Source organism: Notothenia rossii (assembly GCF_949606895.1).
Source record: "Notothenia rossii genome assembly, chromosome: 5".
NCBI classification, from domain to species: Eukaryota; Metazoa; Chordata; class Actinopteri; order Perciformes; family Nototheniidae; genus Notothenia; species Notothenia rossii.
Window position 1 is genome coordinate 43431431 of NC_136903.1, and position 21724 is coordinate 43453154.

A 21724-nucleotide genomic window follows, 5' to 3' on the forward strand; every position below is an offset into this window, starting at 1 on the left:
TGATCTGTCGCCATGCCAACGGCATTTGATGATATCCCATAATACGCTTAGATGTGTTGTTGATGGCTGCATCGTTACCAAACCTGTGAAATTTTGGGCCGTTTGGAGCATTTTCACTGAAGTTATGAGAAAACCGTGTTTCATGGCGAGTATTGTGTTGCCATGGCAACGGCATTTGAAGAAATCTCAAAACTGTCCCGTATATGTCTTCACGGCTGGACTGTTAGCACACATGTGAAGTTTGAGCACTTTTTGAACATTTTCATAGGAGTTATAGGTTATAGTTATAGAAAGAAAAACTACAATATTTAGCCTACAATAAATACACTGGTAGAATAAAGCCTATTATTTTACTCAAACATGTCTATGAATTGTTTCTCTCTCTGAACCCTCTTGAAGCTGGAGTGCAGGACATTTGTCTAGATACCTGAGAAGGACAGCAGCTAGGAGAATCTCAATCACAATGGTTGAAGCTTGTGGAAATTAAGTTCCAGAAAACAAAGAAAATCTGCCTTCAGAGGAAGTTAAATCCTACGCTCCACCCGAACAAAGTGTTAATTATAAGATAACAGATTCCAGTTTGTAAAACCAACAACTGCTGACGGGATTTTAACTGTGCAGGACTATGACCCAACACACAGTGGATCTGAATAAATGAGCCGCATGGATCACAAAATCATTACGCATTGAACATGAAATTTCAGTTTGGATCTTACATTTTGAACGAAATCCAATAATCCAGATAATCATCAAAATGTAAATCTGTTAATACGGCACCGAACGCTAGAATCACTTAACCTTACATTTTATCAAGAAACGTATGGTTAGTGAACATCCGTTTTAATTAATAAAAAAAGTTATCATAAGGTCACCTGCATAAATAAATAAGCAACATTTATTAAATAGCAACATTATATGTTTATTTTCATACAAAATAAATCTATGCAATCGAAAGTAAGTTTCCATAATGTCCTGTCCCTAAACAAGACCTCTGAGCCTGACCTCAATGAGTGTCTGGTACTAACAGCAGCATGGGAGGGTGCGGGGGGCTTACATCTCTGGGGGTCTTGCAGGCGAGCCAAAGGGACTGAAGGCAGTCAGCACAATGTTCTTGGATTTACATAACTCGATCATCTCAGTCTGCACCAGGTAGGGATGCAGCTCGATCTGTGGAGGATGCACCAAACAGAAGCTGAATACGGAGGCTGATCTACGGTCAGCTGCTGAGCAGGAACAAAGATGTGTTCATGTGAAAGAGAGCTCTTACTTTATGAAAGTGTGTTACCTTTAAGAATGAAGGTTCAAGAAGGCAGAGGTGGAAAGTAACTTAGTACATTTAATCAAGTACTGTACTTATTTACAATTTTGAAGTGCTTGTACCATATGATATATGATTGCAGGGTTTTTACTTGTAACAGAGTGTTCCTACGCTCTGGTACTTCTACTTTTACTCAAGTACAAGATCTCTTCTTCCACCTCTGGAAATAAGAGTCTTCTGCAGTACCTCCAGTTCGAACTGCCGACCCACAGCCTGGGACAACCCAGCCTCATCGCTGTTTCTTGGTCATCACTCAGCGAGATGTTGAGGGCATCGTTAGGAGGATGAAGCCCTCCACCTGTGTCCTGGACCCCCTTCCGTAAGCTCTGGTGAAATCCTACATCTGTACCATGAGCCCCATGATCACTAAGATCGTAAACCTCTCTCTCCAGGCTGGCCATGTCCCCTCTGCCCTCAAAACCGCTGTCATCAAACCTCGCCTCAAAAAACCCTCCCTTGACCCGGGAGTCCTGGCCAACTACAGACCAATTTCCAACCTCCCATTTCTATCAAAGGTGTTGGAAAAACTAGTTGCTGCTCAGCTCCAGGACCACCTAAACTCCAACCACTTATTCGAGAAGTTCCAGTCTGGTTTCCGCTCAGGCCACAGCACAGAAACTGCCCTGGTCAGGGTCACCAACGACCTGCTGATGGTGGCTTATGCTGGCTCTCCCTCTCTCCTCATCCTCCTCGTTCTCACTGCAGCTTTCGACACAGTCGATCACAGCATCCTCCTCCACCGTCTCCGCTCCACCATCGGACTCTCTGACTCTCCCCTTGACTGGTTCAGATCTTACCTCACCGGGAGAACAGAGTACGTCTCCTTGGGTGAGGCAGTCGTGTATCCATGATGTCACCTGAGTTGTCCCTCAAGGATCAGTTCTCGGTCCCACCCTATTCACACTCTACATGCTCCCCCTTGGCTCTATCATCAGCCGACATGGAGTATCATTCCATTGTTACACCGATGACACCCAACTGTACCTCAGGATCAACCCTACCTCCTCTGCAGCCCTGCCTTCACCCACACTTACTGCCTGCCTGGAGGAGATACAGGCGTGGATGAAGCAATTCTTCCTGAAACTGAACAGCTCCAAGACCGAAGCCATTATAGTTGGCACCCCACACCAGGTTCGGTCATCCACCATCACCTTCTCCGGCCAGGAGATTACCCTCTCCTCAACAGTCACCAACCTGGGTGTGAAAATGGACGCCCATCTGACCTTTGAGGCCCATATTAAACAGCTTTGCAAAAACTCCTTCTATCACCTCAGGAATATCGCCAAACTCCGGCCCACACTCACGCCGAAAAGCTAGTCCACGCCTTTGTCTCCTCCAGGCTGGACTACTGCAATGCACTCCTCATCGGGATCCCTAACAAAAGCATCCAGAAGCGCCAATACATTCAGAACAGCGCTGCTAGGATCCTGATGAGGGTGAGCAAATATGATCATATCACCCCCATCCTTAAAGCACTACACTGGCTCCCCGTGGAACTGAGGATTGAATACAAGGTCTCCCTCTTCACCCACCAGTGTATCCATGGAACTGCCCCCCCCTATCTCAAGGAACTCCTCACCCCTCATACTTCCTTGCGGACCTCCTGCTCCAGAAAAGCCAACCTCCTCAAACCCCCCAGGAACAAGCTCCGTACTATGGGAGACTGGGCTTTCTGCTCGGCTGCTCCCAGACTGTGGAATGCTCTCCCCGAGCACATGAGAGCACCACAGACCGTGGAGGCTTTTAAAAGGCCTCAAATCCCATCTGTTCAATAGAGCCTTTGCCTGGACCTTTTATCTTATTTATTACTACCCTTTTATTTATTTGTTATTGTTTGTTTTTTCTGCTTTTTATTAATTCTACCGTGTTGTGTACTGTTTTATATTGTTCCATGCTCACTGCTTGCAGCACTTTGGGATTTGAACTCAAATATGAAGTGCGTTATAAATTAAACCCATTATTATTATTATTACCTGGTTGACAGCGGGGGGGGCCCTGCACAGAGCCAGGAGTCTCTGCAGCTGCAGGATACTGAAGTTAGACACCCCAATGCTCCTCACCTTCCCTGAGGCCTGCAGGGCCTCCATGCCCTGCAACACAACACACAGCAGGGAATGAGGAGCTCTAAATATCCTGCCATTTATCAGAAACAAATATAAAGATATGTTACAGTTTCACACTAACAGGAGTGTAGATGAACCTCCAGGGAGAAAACTTGTTTATCTTTCACTGTCATATCAATGGTAAATGATTCTGTGAAGGACAGTGAGGATGAGTGTAGAGCGGCATATGGATGTTGTGGGGGGGCCGGTGTAAGTGTAACAGAAAGAGTGTTGTTACCCTCCACACATCCACATAGTCGATGTCAGAGGTCAACATCTTTCCATCCTTCTTCGGGAAAAGCTCATCACCCATTTTCTAAAAAAGAAATGTAAAGGTAATAAGAGATGCTTCTTGGCAAAGATATATGGCATGTGTGCTTTTTTGATTTGTAATTGCATCCTCCTTCAACTCGACTAAGCACATTTAGAAACACATATAGAGCCATAAATGTTGCATAATCTGCATTCATTTTTATATATTTTAAATATTGGCAATAAATATGAATATATTATTTCAAATAGTTGTTCATATAGTGAAACATGCTAATAATTAGCACTTTGCTCGTAATAATCACCTATATAAAACATAATTAAGCCTATTTTCAGTCAAATAAATGTGGTTAGCCATGTGTGTCTTAGAGCTATTGCCTGAGTTTCATTTGGAGGGTTTCAGCCCCCTAATGAATAAGAATCTTGAAATGCAGCTTTGTTGGAACAGAATCTTAAGGCTCTAAAGTCCAAAAATGCAGACCAGCTCCGGTCAAATCCTTCCTTCATAGCATCAGCTCAGGACCTCCTCTATACATCAGGATAAGGAGCTGTACATTTTTTATTGTGACAAACAGTTCTGAATGTTAAGCTCAACCTTTAGACCAACAGGGAAATGCACGAGGTACAGGTCCAGGTAGTCCAGCTGGAGGTCTCTCAGGGACTTATCCAGGCACACAGGGATGTCCTCTGGGGCATGATGGGTAAGCCAAAGCTGTAGAGGAAATACAATAAGAGATAATGAACAGGAGAATAACAGAAAAAGAATGAATAAAAAAACATCAGAAAAGACATTCTAAACATGTTTAATGCACAACATTATTGAAATGTTGTTTTATTAACTCAAAAGTTTTGTGGAGAAAGTATAAAAAGTTTTATGTTAGAAATGTTTAGTAGGGTCCCCAGCACATAGAAACTGCCGGATAATAAGTTGCATGTCTCGGCAAATTGCACAATGAGCATTTAGTTAGCATTAAATACCAGTAAAGCCTACCCAGCTAGCGGGGGAAATTCTCACAACTTTGGCTAACATTACTTACAGGTTCTAATAATGTTTTAAAGAAACGTTTTAGGATGTTTATTATTTCAAATAATATTTTTACTCTTGGAAGGCTGATTTTGATATATTTTGGGTCGATTTTGAAGTTTTAGGGGACAAATGGATCATTTGAATTGGAAAACGTTTTTTCCACTGTAGAGATAATAATGTTCATCTTGTGCTCTCTATATCCAATGGTTGCAACACTAGGCTACTAATGGTAGTCATCCCACCGAGAGTACAAATATGGCCACTCTGGTTAAAACTGCCATTTTGAATCCTGAAAGTGTCGGAAATTGACTCAGCATCCTCAATAACCACAAAAACCACTCCAGAACTGTCCATATCTGCCAGGCCATTTTTTTTTTTTTTTTCCATTTTCTTTTTTTATTAAAGTAAAAAGAACAAAGAACAAAGGGATGTAACATAGATGTACATGGTATGTTGGGACATCAGCATCTGGGTTTCTCGATACAGCAGCAATAACATATTATACATATATACAGAACAGTGAGATCTCAAGAATCAAAATAGCCTAAATAAATAAAACTAACAAAGGTAAATAACACCATCACAAAAAGACAAATCTAGCAATTACTTAAGTCCACGAAATCTGGCCGTGACTGTTGTACATAGGAGACCCATACTGACCACAGCTTAATAAATCTGTCCATTTGTAGGCGAAGTGAAAAGGTAATTTTTTCCATTATGTATACTTCATTAACTATATCCTTCCATTCCTCTATTGTGGGGGAGTCAGGATGCAGCCAGTGCCTCGTGATGGTTTTTTTACAAACAGATATCAGAATACTAAATAAATAATTGTTGAAGTGCCCTGGGTGAAAATCATTTTTCCCTAAAATAAAAATGCAAAACTGGAAAGGTATTTTCACATTAAATATACTTTCCAATATTTTGTGTATCTCTAACCAGAAATGTTTTATGACTGGACAATCCCAGAATATATGCCAGTGATTTGCATCCTGACTCCCACACAGTCTCCAGCACTTTGAATCCTCTCCTGTGAAGTGTGATTTTTGCTTTGGGGTAATAAAGAATCTAATTAGACATTTCCATCCAAATTCTCTCCATGTATGCGAGTTGGTGCATTTCCACTGAAAGATGCAATATTTGTGCCATTCCTCCTTCGAGATCTCAAAATTACCTTCATTTTCCCATTTATTTTTAACATAGTCTGTGGAGTGAGATTTTTTTGCCATGAAGCCTTTATACAGTCTGGATATAATACCTTTGTTTAACTTTGACATATAGGCTCCTAAAATTTCTTTCAGCACTGGGTCATCCATATCTGGTGGGTATTTTTTAATAGTTTGGTCAAAATAATGGTGTAGTTGTAGATACCTATAAAAGTCTTGCTTTTCCAGAGCATATTTTTCTCTTAAAGTTTCGAAATCTTTTAATTGTCCCTTATCCGTTATTGAGTAAAATGTTGTTATTCCTTTGGCTATCCAGTTTTTAAATCTTGAGTCCAACTCATTAGGCTTGAAATCTTGGTCATAGGCGCACCATCTGAGTATTCTTAGTTTATCTAATAATTTATATTCCTGTCTAACAGAGTTCCAAATTTTAAGTTGAAATCTTATCCATGGGTTTTGAGTGCTGTTTATAAATCTTTCTAAATCCTTATTGCCTAATATTGCCTGAATTGGGGGGTCCTTGATCAGTGACAATTCTATATCTTTCCACCTGGCATGGTAGTCTTGATTGCATAAGTTCAACAATGGTCTAATTTGAGCCGAGTAGAAATAATCTTTCAGATGTGGTACCGCCATACCTCCTTCCTCCTTCGGCAGTTGTAACGTTTTGAACCTAACCCTGGGTTTTTTCCCTTGCCAAATGTACCTGGAAATCATTTTATCCCACTCAGAGAATTGCTTTGTGGAGATTTCTGTGGGGAGAGCCTGAAACAAAAAAAGAAGTCGTGGGAGAATGTTCATTTTTACTGATTCAATTCTTTGGGTAAGACTCATGAAAGGGTTGGAGTTCCATCTCTGTATATCTGCATTTATTTTGGTCAAAAGGGGATCATAATTAATCTTTGCCAGTGTGGAGACATCTTTTGGAATCAGCACACCCAGGTATTTCAGTGAAGTCTGGTCCCATTTCAGATTACATTTATCTTGCAGTTGTTTAGGGGGAGTATAGTTTAATGTTAAAATCTGGGTTTTCTGAACGTTTAGTTTATATCCTGCATATTTACCAAAAGTGTCCAATAGCTTAAACAGTTCAGGAAGTGAGCTCGAGGGTTCCCTTAAATATAGCAAAACATCATCTGCGTATAACGCGGTCTTGTGTTGTTCTCCCTTTATGATGATGCCTTTAATGTCATCGGTCTGTCTTATCCATTGGGCAAGGGGTTCAATATAAAGTGCAAAAAGCAATGGCGACATTCCGCAACCTTGTCTTGTGCCTCGTTCTAATTTAATAGTGTCTGATAGGTACCCATTTATTTTTATCCGTGCAGTTGGATTATTGTATAGTGTACTAATTCCTCTAATAAACTCTTCGTGGAATCCAAACCTTTCCAAAACTTTATATAGAAACTTCCAACTCACAGAGTCGAAGGCCTTCTCCGCGTCCAGGCTGACCAATAAGGCTTGTAATTTATGTTCCTGGATATGACTCAATATGTGTAACGAACGTCTAATATTGTCATGGGTCTGTCTCTGTGAGATAAACCCGGTCTGGTCAGTGTGGATAAGCTGGGGAAGAACCTTTTCGACCCTCCTGGCAAGAATTGAGGTGAATAGTTTGTAATCGGTGTTAAGAACTGAGATTGGTCTATATGACCCGCAATCCAGTCTGTCCTTTCCTTCTTTTGGTATAACAGAGATAGTAGCCTCTCTCCACGATGGTGGGATTTTTCCCTCTTTTAAAGCTGTGTTGAATGTCCGGAGGAGGCTCGGTATTAACTCAGACCTAAAGGTTTTATACCATTCGGAAGAAAAACCATCCGGGCCAGGTGATTTGTTTGCTTTTAGTCTAGAGATCGCCATATTCAACTCCTCCTCTGTTATTGCAGTTATTAATTTTGTATTTTGGTCTTCTGACAAGGTAGGTAAGTTGAGAGAATCTAAAAATTGTCTAGTTTGCTCTTCACCCTCCAGGTGTGGCTGTGTATATAATCGTTTGTAATACTTTTGAAAAGTCATTTTTATTTCGTTTTGCTTATATAGAACAGTTTTAGAGTCTGAGTCTCTAATTTTGTAGATCGTGCTATCCGCCTGTTGCTTTTGGAGTTTCCTCGCCAGAAACTTCGCAAATTTTGAACCGGATTCATAATATTTTTGTTTTGTATAGATCAGCTTTTTTTCTATTTCTTGTGCGTACAAAATATTTATCTCATTCCTAACTTCTTTTAGTTTTGAGATGAGAGTTGTATCTGGCTCCTTTTTATGTTTTGTCTCAAGCTCTTTTAATTTTCTGTTTAATTCTGATAATTTTAATTGTCTTTCTTTCTTTTTATACGCACAAAAAGACATAATTTTGCCCCTAAAAACGGCTTTCAGTGCATCCCACACCATTTCTGAGCCGACCTTCCCATTATAATTTTCTTCTATGAACATTTTTATTTCTTCTTTCATTCGTCTATTAAATTGTAAATTGTTTAGAATATTTGAGTTTAACCTCCATAGTGTATTTCCAGGGTTATTACTGATTTGTAACGACAACGACAGTGGAGCGTGATCAGACAAGTCAATATTACCTATCTCACAGTAATGTATCCTATGGCGATCTCTTTTAAAAATGAAAAAGTAATCGATTCTGGTATAGACTGTATGTGGATGAGAATAATGGGTGTAATCCCGACCTGTTGGGTAGAAGTCTCTCCAGAGGTCTATCACACCCAGTTCTGACATGAGAATCTTAAGTTTCTTGTGTAGGGAGGTCTGGGTGGATCCTCTTGAAGAGTCTAGTCTAGGGTTAAGGCGTACATTCCAATCCCCTCCACATACAAGAATACCTGTTGCTTCTGTCATTAGTTCAAACAATTTTCTATAAAAGGTTAGACAGGTTAGGTCCTGGGGGGGCATAAACATTCAGTAGTGTTATTTGGACCCCTTCTATCTTTCCTGAAATTAATAAATATCTTCCCTCCTTGTCCTTTATTTCTGAGAGATGTTCAAATGAAAGTCTATGAGATAATAAGATGGCTACACCTCTCCTGTGGCCTGTTTTATAAGATGAATAATACACTTTAGAAAAACCCATTCTTTTCAACTTTTCATGTTCGGTAGAGTTAAGGTGCGTTTCCTGTAAAAATACAATGTGTGCATTCTCTTTTTTCATCTTACTCAAAATCTTACTTCTCTTGGTCGGATTTAGAACCCCGTTTACGTTAAATGAAATAATTTTAAAGTTATGGTTATCAGCCATGGTCTCCTATGGGTGTTGCAGTTGTTAAGTTTCTCCCTGAACAGTGACCAGCACTCAGAACATTGTACATCCCTGTAACTCTCGTGAACATCGAGAAATTAACATAGTAATATAACAGTAACAGAATAATATGAACCAGAATGTCATTACATTCCTCAAAGTCTTTTGCTTCCAATATTGAGGCTCGTTCTAGGTGAGCCTTTGAGGGGCTCGAGATGTTAGAGCACCCATAAAGGGAAAGCCTGCTCTTTAATAAGAGTAGGGCCCCTTGAGATGGCTGCATAACGGTCACAGTCATAACTGAAATAACTAAATGTGTCAAAGGTGGAAAATGTCCGTTATTAATATATTGGCATCCCAACAATTTTACATAGTTTAATAATAAGATGTAGGCGTAGTAACACTTCAAAACAAACCAACTTAATCTGTAAGTAAATAGTAGTATAGTAATATAATGTAAACAGGTGGTGACTGGAGTAAATAACAGAAAACCACAGACTTATCTGCATCTCAGTGATTCAAAAAACGCTGTCATTCATCTGCAGAGGATCTCCGTTGGAATCCCTGCAGTTTGTCTTTGTACCGGGACCGGGAGGTTTTCTCTCTGTTATCAGCCTTGTCCGGAGCTCCGGAGCGCCGGCTCCCGGCCACCTGCCAGGTGGACAGGAGTTGAAGCTCCCTCTGGTCCGGGTCGGTCGGGGCAGGTACGACGGTGACTGGAAGTCCCCGTGAAGCCATGTCTTCTGTCGCCTCTGTTGCGCTCTGATACAGGCGGGTGCCATCACTGTAGAAAACCCGGAGTCTTGCTGGATAGGGCGTCTGGAACTTCAGCTTTCTCTCCTTTAACATTTTCTTCACTTCAGCGTATTCGATGCGCCTTTTAAGGATTGCAGGCGGGTAGTCGTGGTCCACATAGAAGCGGGCATTATTGTAGAAAACCTCTCTTTTCTGCCAGGCTTTGCGGATCACCTCTTCTTTGATCCTGTAGCTCGCGAGCTTGGCAATGATGGACCGGGGCTTCGTCTGCGAGCCGGTGGCTCTGGGTGCCGGCACCCGGTGTGCCATCTCCACTTTGAGTTCCGTATCCTGTGGGAAATCCAGCGAGTCCCTCAGCAGATTTTCCAGGAAACCGGGGATGTTGTTACCCTCTGCCTCTTCTGGTATCCCATAAATCCGAATGTTGTCTCTGCGAGCCCGTCCTTCCTGGTCTATCAGTTTAGCTTCCATGTTGATCTGGCGCTGTAAAAGCCGTTTCAGGAGCGTCGTTGCTGCTGTTAGTCCTGATTCTGCTTCGCCAATTCTCCCCTCGGCTTCATCCAGTCTGTTGTTTGTTCTACGTAGCTCTTGTTTTATCTCTGTAAGCTGTTGTTTGTTGTCCCGTCTGAAGTCCTTCAGTTCGTTCAGTATGCTTCGTAAGCTAGCATCAACCGGCCCGTCATCCTCGCTACTGTCCTGGGTCGGAGAGCCAGCGACACTCCGGCGATCTTGCAGTGTCCGTTCATCCATGTTTTCGGTCATAGACATAATTTTCCTACTTCTTGTAGCAACCCTGTCTTCCATCATGTGCAAAAATACACTATTTGATAATATCTCAGTTGTCTTCAGGGTTATTTTAATAAACCGTTGGGGAGCGCGAAAATCAAGCTGCCATCTTGAGCGTGACCCGGAAGTCAACCCTGCCAGGCCATTTTAAACTATTGGTTGCATAAGCTACAATGCTAATACATTCTAATTGTGCAAATTGCCCAACATATGCAAGTTAGCCTCCGGCAGTTTCTATGTGTAGCCTAGTATACAATTCTAACATAAAACGTTGGGGTTCTAAACATCTCCAGGTTCTACGCTGGCAACTAGACTAATGTGCGAACTTCAGCTTGTGTCCACTTTCATGCATGCTGGGACAGGTGTAATTTCAGCTCTTTGCCATTCAAAAACTCATCAGTTGTGTGAACAGCATGCGATGCCCCTGGTTTTGCCCCTGCCCTCCCTGGCCCCCACCTTACTGACGATGAACATGTCCTGGCGCCTGATGATGCCCTGCTGAATCTTGGAGCGCAGGGCCTTTCCGATGTGAACCTCGTTGTTGTAGCTGTGGGCGGTGTCTATGTGACGGTAACCCGCGGCGATGGCTGCCTCCACTGCACCCTGCACCGAGGAGGGGGGGAGAGGGGAGGGCTGCAGGAGGAAGACATTTCAAATAAACAGCTCATTCTCTCACATCGCATCCACTATCTGCCATCTTAAAACAATTTGAAATCATGTTTGTGTTTTTTTTTTACTAGTCTGCCAAAGCTCTTAGAAATGCTCTGGTCCTCATGCTAATATGCTCACTAAACTAATGTCCAGAGGTGGGAAGTAGTGAAGGACAAATACTTAGTTAATATACTTAAGTAGATTTTTCTGGTAGCCTATCAGTATTTTACTCCACTATTTATCTTAATCACAACTTTTTACTTTTACTTCTTACATTTTTAACACAAACACCTTTACTTTCTGCTTCTTACATTTAAAAAACATGCTCATTACTTTAGTTGTAATCTGCATTTGGTGGCGTGATCATTATGATTTAGAGCAGGGGTGGCCAACCAATCAGAGGTAAAGAGCCAATCATTTTACTGTGTTACTGTAAAGAGCCACATCATACACACAGGCACACATGCTGGGTGTATGTCCCCGACCTCTCTCTCTCCTTCTCTCTTTTGCTCTCAGCAAATACGTGGCCACGTATTAATAATGTGTGGCCACAAATTAGTTAATATGTTCCCACGCATTAGTAATTCGTGGGAACACAATAATTATTACGCAATAACTAAATCAAGATAGTCAATAGAAACTGATGACTGAGTGACAACCATAGACTGTATATATAAATTATCACACGTCTATTCGTCACCACAGGTGACAACACTACAGATGTAGCACCTCATTTCAGACAGTCTGAAACATGAGGACCGTGGCCGGCACGGGGTCTGCCCTCGCTCAAAGGAAAACCTCCAGCGTGACTTGAGACCGCCCCCTTGATAAATACATTTAATTATAATGAAGCCAGCTGCAATGGATCATGGACTCTGATATAGTACGGTAGATTTATGTCTGGTAGGCTATACTGTATGGCGGATCTTTGCTAAGATCCATATGTCACGGATAGGATCATACTATGTGCTAAATAAGAGACATGTAATCATTTAGGCTACAAAACATCACCATGTTTTTATTTAACAAAATATTGTTGGTTAGTCCACAACTACTGTACAAAAAACCTTAGGAAGCCCGTCGGCTCCAAAAACAAACGGGAGGAAATGCTCTCGATTTTTAATTCTAATTTAATCATCATCTTCATCACGATCATTTATGTTTATGTTCGCCGAATTTACATGAAAGCACTGACAAATATGAATATACTGTAGTCAACTTCATTAAAACGTTATTAACGTGCCTAAACTCAGTAATTCACTCAAAATATTTATATTTTAATGGAGTCTCGTCAGGAAGATCAGGGTCCCGACGCGTAGTGGAGGGATCTTGATTTTCCTCATTACAGAGCTCAATAATTATTGTGTGGCAACGCATTACTAATTTGTGGGAACATAATAACTAATTTGTGGGAACATAATAACTAATTTGTGGCCACGCATTATTAATACGTGGCCACGTATTAATATTTTTCTCACTAATGTCACCAGGGGGGCTCCGTACTCACACATACAAAAAGAAAATCTAAAAATGAACAATAATTGACACACACACACACACACACACACACACACACACACACACACACACACACACACACACACACACACACACACACACACACACACACACACACACACACACACACACACACACACACACACACACACACACACACACACACACACCCTCTCACATACAGAAACACATACCTCCGCTCAGCAAGATTTCCTATAAATGTCACAGTCCATGATATTATTGACAGAAATGGACTTAAACCTCTCCTATAAGACCAGAGGCCAGTTATAGTCAACCATTAAAATTGTGTCTCACACACAAACTCTCAGTTAAAAACATTTGAAAAAAGTAGTTATCTTAGTATGCATTTTGCTTCTTGAAACGTGCGGAGGATGTGGAAGGGGCTCAAATGCATGAAAGGGCACATTTGCGATCTTTGTTAATAATTTAATAAAAATATGCCAGGACTTTTTTCTCCCTTTCTGTATCTCACACACAGATTCATGAGTTATTTAAAAATAAATGTAAATAAATAAAGCGTATTTTTGTTAATTTTCCTCACATGACATCTCAACTTTTACCTAACCATCTGACTGACAGAGATGCACTTTCTCTCTTGTTTATTTCTTTACCGCCAATCATCAAATTCGGGAGCGCTTCTGTGTCAGTAGCCAGCTTTCCGGGAGCAGGCCTTCTCACATACACATATACAACTGCAAATTTAGATTTTGATTTGACAACATTATATTGAGTTATTACGGTCAGGGCCGTATCCAGGATTTCCTAAATACCGAGGTCCAAATATGTTAGGGGGGTTCGGGGGACACCCCCCGACATTTTTGGGATTTTCATGATCTAGTTAGGTGCTTTTTAAGTCCTGTGGGGGGTCACACATTGGATAATATATTGATTTCAAACCATGTCAGTGGGCTGACAATGTCAGCATAAATTATTTTTGAAAGTGTAATACATAAACATCAGCTGATTGTTACTATTAATGATCTGGACATGCAGAAGAGGCTAAAATGATCACAAAACATTGTCAACATTCATTTTCCATGTCTCTCTTCTTTCCATAACCTGCAGCCTCTCTTCCATCTTCTTTAGTCTCTCTGTCTTCTTTCTGTTCATTACTCTCTCTGTCCTCTACTCTTTCTCTTTGTTCAATCTCTCCCTCGTTGTTCACTTTTTGCTCCTCCTCACTTGTCGCTCCTGCCAGTGAATTAAAAGCAATTCAGCCATTTAGTTAATTTCACTTGTTTGTTTGCATTCTTTTTGTTTTATACAATTATATGTTATTATGACATCATAACAGCAATAGATGTACAGTATTTTGTTCTACAGTTATGCCTATTGTAAATTAAGATTATATATATACAGTGCTTGAATTGGGCCGGTACTCACCGGTACGCAGTACCGGCACTTCTGATTTTTACCCATGTGGTACCGGCACTTCTTACTGAGTACCGGCAAGGTGCCGGTACTCAGCGCAAATGTGGGTCTGACTCTGCCTCACAGAGGGTGACTGGCTGTCTACATGACGTGGCCTGCCGACATTGCCACTTTCATACAGATCATACTAATGCCCTCGATTGTTCGGGAGGGTGTGTGTTGGTGTATGTGTGGCGCGAGCGAGCGAGATAGCGCGCGTACCGGTTACGTGTATTGTTGTTAGCATCTGGTGCTAGCTAGCTGCGCTAACGGATATAAGGAGCTTTTTCAACAACAAGGTGGAGGGAGAGTCCTTTGCTGTCAGACTGAGAGGCTGATAACTACAGCTCTGGTGAGGTAAATTACTCTCTTGAGTCTTTAGATAGTTAACTTAGTTTAAGTTATCTCAGTGGGTCTCAAACGGTTCGGTCACCATCTATGTAAACACATATTTCCATTTGAGGGGGTAGTGATGAGTAAAATATGCATGAATAATACAAACAAAATGTTATCTAGGTGAAAAAAGGTAAGATAAACTTGTTGAGAGCTAAAACTAGTCTTTGCTGTTGCCTCAAAGAGGAGCAGGGGGGAGAGGAGGGAGACAGGAGAGGCCGATTCAGGAGCCCAGACACACTCACAACTATAAATGAACCAAAAACAAATAAATAAACAAGTTTCAATGTTTTTTCATATTGGATATTGTATGTTATTGGTTATGGCCATGTACTTATGATTTTATGATTATTTAAATGTATACATTTTTGTTTTATATTGGTGTAGTCTCTTTATTTCCCCCTCAAAATGCACCAGATTGATGCATTTAAGTCCAACATTTAAAAAAAAATCTTACCGGGGGAGCATGCCCCCGGACCCCCCTATAGGATTTGAGGCCCGGCCCCACTGTTCCCAAATAGATTTGCAATTTTTTTTAAATAGTAATCCATCTCCATATGTTTCTTTTTGGGTAGTAGATTTAAACTAGAGGGCTATCACTTTGTGCAGCAACGCTATTGACAAATAAATCCAGCAAAATGGCACAAACAACTGGTAGTGGCCTCAGGGACGAGGAGTCATTTAACCAGCCAGTAGGAGTCAAGCTTTACTTTATTTCATATCCATAAAGAAAAAGTAAATCTGTTTACAGTTGTTTCATTATGGATGTTGAGAGGTATCCATATATCTCTTCATTTTGCTCTCAAATTGCACCAGATTGATGCATCTAACTTCAATATTTAAAAAAAAATGTTCCCCCCCCTAGACTAGAGGGTGTCAGGTCCACTCCCCACTTATAAAAATAGCACTTTACCACTGCACCCCCTCTAATCTCAGATGCACCCTGAGTCATTTTGTTTAAGTACAGTGAGCCTTTCTAAAATATACAGTAAAGAGACAAACCCACCAGCATTATAGGATATACTATGACTTTGTGCCAAATACTTGTTGCTGATTTAGAGTACTGGCACCTTTTTTATTCCAATTCAAGCACTGTATATATATAGATAGATAGATGGGGTTATTAAGCCTACATTCTTTTGTGTGACTGTACCTGCAGTTCCTCCCTGACTTCCATCACTTTCTCTCTCTCTCTGCCTGTCCTGTCTCTTCCTTACCAAAGCTGAACTTCGACTGACGTAGTATTTTCATTATATCTGAGTCAGTGTAGAAAGAAAACAATACAATGTTATATCTCCATTGTTTTACTCATTGAAATGAAAGAAAAGCATTACAACGTTTGTTAAAAGTTAATCCTTCTGACATTGGATGAATGTAATTAACTTTAGCTCTCTAACTAGTTTATTCAAGCAATTTAAACCAAAGTATAGCCTATAGCTGCAATATAAGTTAGTGTGCATGTTGCGTTCAGACAGGATCTGCTGGTCATATGATGTCCTGATGAACAGAAACACAAGCAGCCCGCTGGACTCTCTAGATACCTCATCACTCCTTCGCTGCTCCAGTACAAGTCCGGGCTGCTGCGGTGGTTTGTTGATGTATGTCGTCTTCTTCTGTTTGCTTAAATCAAGGCTACGTAGTTATGCAGCGCCCCCATCGGCAGTAAATGGAAGTACTACAAAGAACCCCGTTTAGTGCAATTATTTCACATATTTTGTATAAACAGCCCGAAAAATATTACCGAGGTCCGGACCTCGGTGACCTCAATGGTAGATACAGCCATGATTACGGTTTTATCTGAGTTATAATTCTGCCGATCGGAAGCAGATCTCTCCCTTCACTGTCACATTGCGAGTGCAGTAAAACCCGCCGCCAAAAATTGCAAAAAAAAAAAAAAATCTTTTTTTTTTTTTTGTTGTTGCTTGGCGCAGTTTTGGCGCCCCCCCTCTATATCTGCAACCATTATTCTTACATAAAAAAAAAAATTCTAACATAAGGGAAAATGAGCCAAAAATCTAAAACGGTCGGTCGGTCTAAGAGCCTCGGCTTTAGGTGTTCACATTCAGAACATGCTAGAGCGCTGTGCATTGATGGGTATCGGTCAAGTGTTTATAAAATTGAGCGTTGAGGAAAGAAAGACTAACGTTAGAGAACTATGAAGAGGCAAAAGCCATCTGGGGCGCAGTATAAAAACAGAAGAAAAGAAGAAGAAGAGAAACGTGCCAAGGTGAAAGGTATGCAATTTTGATTGTATTGTCAACATTAGCGAATGGATCATGTAGTCTTGCTAGTTAGCCAAGCCAACGTTAGCTAGCCAGCGTTTGTTATTGCCATTCAGTCGAAACTGTCATAAGGCTATTTTCTTTGTGTCATGAAATTGAAATATTTGTAATAATAACAATGTTAGTTTTGGTGTAGCGAACTAGCCAGTGTGGTGGAATGTTAGTTAGTTGGTAACGTTAGCTAACGTTAAGTTTACCTCAGAAAGCACATTGACTATCCGAGTCAAACATTTGCCAAATTCAACCCTGTCATAATGTGCGCTAACGTTAGCTAACTAGCTCAGTGGTTCTCAACTCCAGTCCTGTTGAATGTTTTCGTTCCAACCCAGAACTAACACACCTGATTCAACTGTTCTAATAAGATAGGCATAGCTCTTGATTAGTTGAATCAGACCTGTCAGGCTGTCCTAATGCTTACTAACTAAATAATAGCTACATTTAACAAATGGAAATTATTCAATGTTGATAATACACATTTTGTTATATCATTTTAGATTCAGTTTTAAAATATCTGGGACCATCTGCTGCATCAGTTGACAAGGAACCGCCATGCACCTCAGCTGTGCCGGCTTCCTCAGGTGAGTGCAATGTGTCAATAGATGTTCCTGATGATAAATAATTGAATGTGAAATCCAGTCAATATATTTGCTCTTGTGTGTTCTTTCTATATTTATAGACCTAGAACCACATGAAGGAACGTCAGAACAGCAAGCTGCTCATCCTGATGAGATGACCACTGATTCCACCCTGCCACTGACCACTGTGTCTGTTTGTTCTGGTGAGTACAATATGTCAATAGATGTTCCTGATGTGATGATAAATAATTGAATGTAAAAATGACTGTCGTGCCATTTCTAATCCAGCCAATATATTTGCTCTTGTGTGTTCTCTATATATGTATAGGCCCAGAACCACTGCAAGGAACGTCAGAACAGCCTGCTGCATCTCATCCTGATTGCACCACAGATTCCACCCATACACTCTTCTCAGGTGTGTGCCTGATGAATGTAAAGATGTTTAGCTATAAACCTAATTGTCCTCATGCTTTCAAATAATTGCTTTCTGTTTTTATTTACATTTTACACACTGTCCCAACCTTTTTGGAATTGGGGTTGTGTGTGTGTGTGTGTGTGTGTGTGTGTGTGTGTGTGTGTGTGTGTGTGTGTGAAGATATTGTGAATATGAGGTGAGAAAATGTGCTTCACATGCCCTCCAGATGCAGCAAAGACAGACGATCCACTACCAACCGATCCTGCTGACTGCCCTTCACATCTCACAGACACAATGAGGACAGAGTTTGTTCGGAGAGGACCATATCAGATAACACCTGATTTCATTTTCCCAAGGAGAGATGATGGGAGAAGTTGCCACCACCAGTACTTCAGCAGGACCTTAGTTCAAAATATTCAAAAAAGAAGAACAGTCTTTTTTGTTTTTGTTGTCAACTTTTATCTCCAAAACAAATTCATTTAACAAATGCAGGACTGTCGGATTGGAAAAATGCAAGTGCTGCTTTGACCAGCCATGAAAATAGTCCGGAACACCTGAACAATTTGGCGTCATGGAAAGAATTGGCAGTTCGATTAAAACAAGGTACAACAATAGACAAACAAGAGCAGGCCCTCCTTGAGGCAGAGAAGAGTCGGTGGAGAGCAGTGCTGACATGACTGGTTGCTATTGTACAGTCTCTGGCAGGGCGAAATATGGCATTGAGAGGAAAGACAGAAATACTCCACTCTCCTTCAAATGGAAACTTTTTGAAAGAGGTTGAGCTTTTGGCGCAGTTTGACCCAGTGATGAAAGACCACATCCACAAGATTAAAAGTCAAACATCCCACCACAGCTACTTGGGCAAAACCATTCAGAATGAGTTGATTGAATGCATCAGTGGAAAGATTCTATCAACAATAGTGCAAGAAATAAAGATATGCAAGTATTTTTCCCTCATTTTAGATTGCACCCCGGATGTTAGCCACACTGAACAGCTGTCAGTAGTCATCAGAATTGTGACACTGGAAGAAGACCCCCAGATTAAAGAGCACTTCATGGGATTCCTAGTAGCAGAGGAGTCCACTGGTGAAAGTTTGTCCGCCCTGATTTTGAAGAGGCTGGAGGAGTTGCAGATTGCCTTTGATGACTGCAGAGGACAGTCATATGACAACGGCGCAAATATGAGAGGGAAGAACAAGGGAGTACAGGCCAGGCTACTGCAGTTGAACCCAAGAGCTTTGTTTGTGCCTTGTGGGGCACATACACTCAATTTGGTCATTGCTGATGCTGCCAAAAGCTCCAAAGATGCCATATCATTTTTTGGCATTGTGCAGAAGCTATACTGCCTGTTTTCTGCCTCTACACAGAGATGGGCCATCCTCAAGAAACACGTCAACCTTTCACTCAAAATGTGGTCAGAAACCAGATGGGAGAGCAGAGTGAAAGCTGTGGAGCCTCTGCGATATGAAGCCGCAGCTGTGAGAGAGGCACTGCTTGAGGTGAGAAACCAGGCCAAAGACCCAATCATCAGGATTGAAGCCCAGTCTCTGGCAGAAGGAGTAGGGTCATTCCGCTTTTCACTGTGCACAGTGGTCTGGTATGACATGTTAAGTCAAATTCAGCAGGTGAGCAAAGTCCTGCAGTCCCAAACAATGCAAGTGGATGTAGCAGTAAGTCTACTGAAAAATACTGAAAAAGCTCTCAAATCCTACAGAGCCACAGGCTTTGTGGCTGCACAAACATCAGCCAAGGACATGTGTGAAGACATGAATGTGGATGCAGTCCTTGTGCAAAAGCGGCTGAAGTCAACAAAGAGGCACTTCTCATATGAGTCTCCTGATGAGCCATTGAGGAATGCCTTGCAAAATCTGGAGGTAACGTTCTTTAACGTGGTGGTAGATGCTGCAGTGTCAGCACAAAAGGAGAGGTTTACCACTCTTGAACATGTGCAAGACAAGTTTGGCATTCTGTACAACTTCCCAGACCTGCCACACCAAGAGCTGATGAAGCAAGCAGAGGCACTTGCACACACCTTAAGCCATGGAGGGCAATCTGATTTGGATGGGAAGGAGCTGGCTCAGGAGTTGGAAAATGTACCTGACTTGCCATCAAAGAGCATGACAACTCTTGAGTTGTTGAAATTCATACACACAAAGCAGCTCACCGAAATATATCCCAACTTGTGTATTGCTCTGCGGATCAGTGCAACGCTACCAGTAACAGTAGCTTCAGCCGAGAGGAGTTTTTCCAAATTAAAACTCTTGAAAACATACCTGAGGTCCACCATGGCTCAAGAACGCCTCAGTGGTCTGGCTGTAATCAGTATTAACCATGAGGTTGGTGGTCAGATTTCATATGATGATGTGATTGATGACTTTGCAGCGAGGAAGGCCAGAAGGATTGCACTGTAAATGGAAACCAGTAGGAGCTAATATGTAGGCCAACCTTGTGTGATGATAGGGAGTGGAATGTAAATAGTTCTTGAGACAAAGTGAATTTGTAATTTTTATGTATTTGTTTGTTTATTTAGCATATTATATTTTGATTATTTGACATGTGTAACATATTTTACAATACATAATTTTCTTTTAAAGCAAATGTGCCCGTTATTTTATTGTTTGTTATTGTTATTATTGTTTGTTAGCTAAGTTGTTTGTTTTAATTCTTTAGTGTGCACTTTACATTTCTTCTTAATTTTCTTTGAAAGCAAATTTGCACATTCTTTTATTGTTTGTTGATATTATTATTGTTTGTTAGCTAAGTTGTTTATTTGTTTTAATTCTTTAGTGTGCACTTTACATTTATTCTTAGCTCTTGTTCTTGCTTGTAATAAATAAAGCTGCAGTACTTTACTGTATAACTGTTAAGATGTTTTGATATTTTTTTTGGGGGGGGGGCGCAGTGGTGAAGCTCGCCTAGGGCACCAAATGTGCTAGGTCCGCCCCTGGCCACGGGTGATAGCATTGGGTCAAACTGTGCATTGTCTCTCCACCACTTCAAAAACAATACAGTTTTTGCCAAGAAGGTAAGGCTTATTGACAGGGTGAGATATAAATATACTGTTGGTACTTGTCAATGTCTCTAGGTATGTAAATGTCGCCTTGTAAATACGATGTCCTTTTGTGTTCTGTTGTTCATGTTGTAACCTACTTGCTGCAATGTTGGACAGGTCTCTCTTGAAAAAGAGATCGATGATCTCAACCTGGTTAAATAAAGGTTTAAAAAAAAAGAAGTGTTTAAACATTTTTTTTAGATAGATTTTGTCAGTCTCACGATGGTATTGGGAAGTTTATTTATCGCGATACCTCAATATTCGGTATATCGTTACATCCCTAACTGCAAACCAAAGCACAAGAGCGGCGCTCAAAAGAGACAGGACAAGAGAGAACAAGGAGATGTAACAGCTAAACTGACGAAATTAGACAGTTTTTTTTGTCATACATCGTCCTCGAAATCGAACGCTAACGTTAGCAATGTTGACGTGCAACAGGAGCCGGAGGCTAACGATAGCTCACCTGCCTCACCACCATCATTGCCATCTAGCTCCACAAGTGAAGCTGTATCCGTCGCCGTGGCTGTGCAACCAACCCAGTCTCATAAAAAAACGTGTAATAACTACGTTGGTTCACAACGTAGGACGTAGTATTTCTACAAAAACGCCTCTGAAATTGTAAGATCCCTAAGTTTTTTTTCACCATTCATTCCAATGGCTGGCGTCTATGTCACGTGATCTTCACATTTCTTCCTGCAAAAAAACTAAACATGGCCGAACTTCGTTTTATTCTCGGTGTAA

At 41.1% G+C, this 21724-nt stretch overlaps 2 protein-coding genes across 4 annotated transcripts in view; one reads left to right on the forward strand and one right to left on the reverse strand.

Moving 5' to 3' along the window:
- LOC307041733 (aldose reductase-related protein 2) overlaps positions 1-21724 on the reverse strand; it is a 51691-nt gene that overhangs the window by 21242 nt on the left and 8725 nt on the right. The window contains exons 2-6 of one of the 2 annotated variants that reach the window (XM_079685238.1): positions 11123-11299; positions 4286-4402; positions 3659-3736; positions 3292-3408; positions 1055-1167 (exon numbers count right to left, since the gene is read on the reverse strand). In XM_079685238.1, coding sequence (XP_079541364.1) covers positions 1055-1167; positions 3292-3408; positions 3659-3736; positions 4286-4402; positions 11123-11299 — 602 coding nt within the window. The remainder of the gene's footprint in view (positions 1-1054; positions 1168-3291; positions 3409-3658; positions 3737-4285; positions 4403-11122; positions 11300-21724) is intronic. The other variant, XM_079685239.1, reaches the window with a different exon arrangement.
- Positions 16731-20903, forward strand: LOC307041731 (zinc finger MYM-type protein 1-like). 2 transcript variants are annotated; one of them, XM_079685233.1, is made up of 4 exons: positions 16731-17519; positions 17618-17719; positions 17845-17931; positions 18158-20903. In XM_079685233.1, the coding sequence occupies exon 4, from the start codon at positions 18645-18647 to the stop codon at positions 20340-20342; it is 1698 nt and encodes a 565-aa protein (XP_079541359.1). In that variant the 5' UTR covers positions 16731-17519; positions 17618-17719; positions 17845-17931; positions 18158-18644; the 3' UTR covers positions 20343-20903. The 2 variants fall into 2 exon arrangements, with proteins under 2 accessions (XP_079541359.1, XP_079541360.1); XM_079685234.1 differs by having other exon boundaries at positions 16731-17719.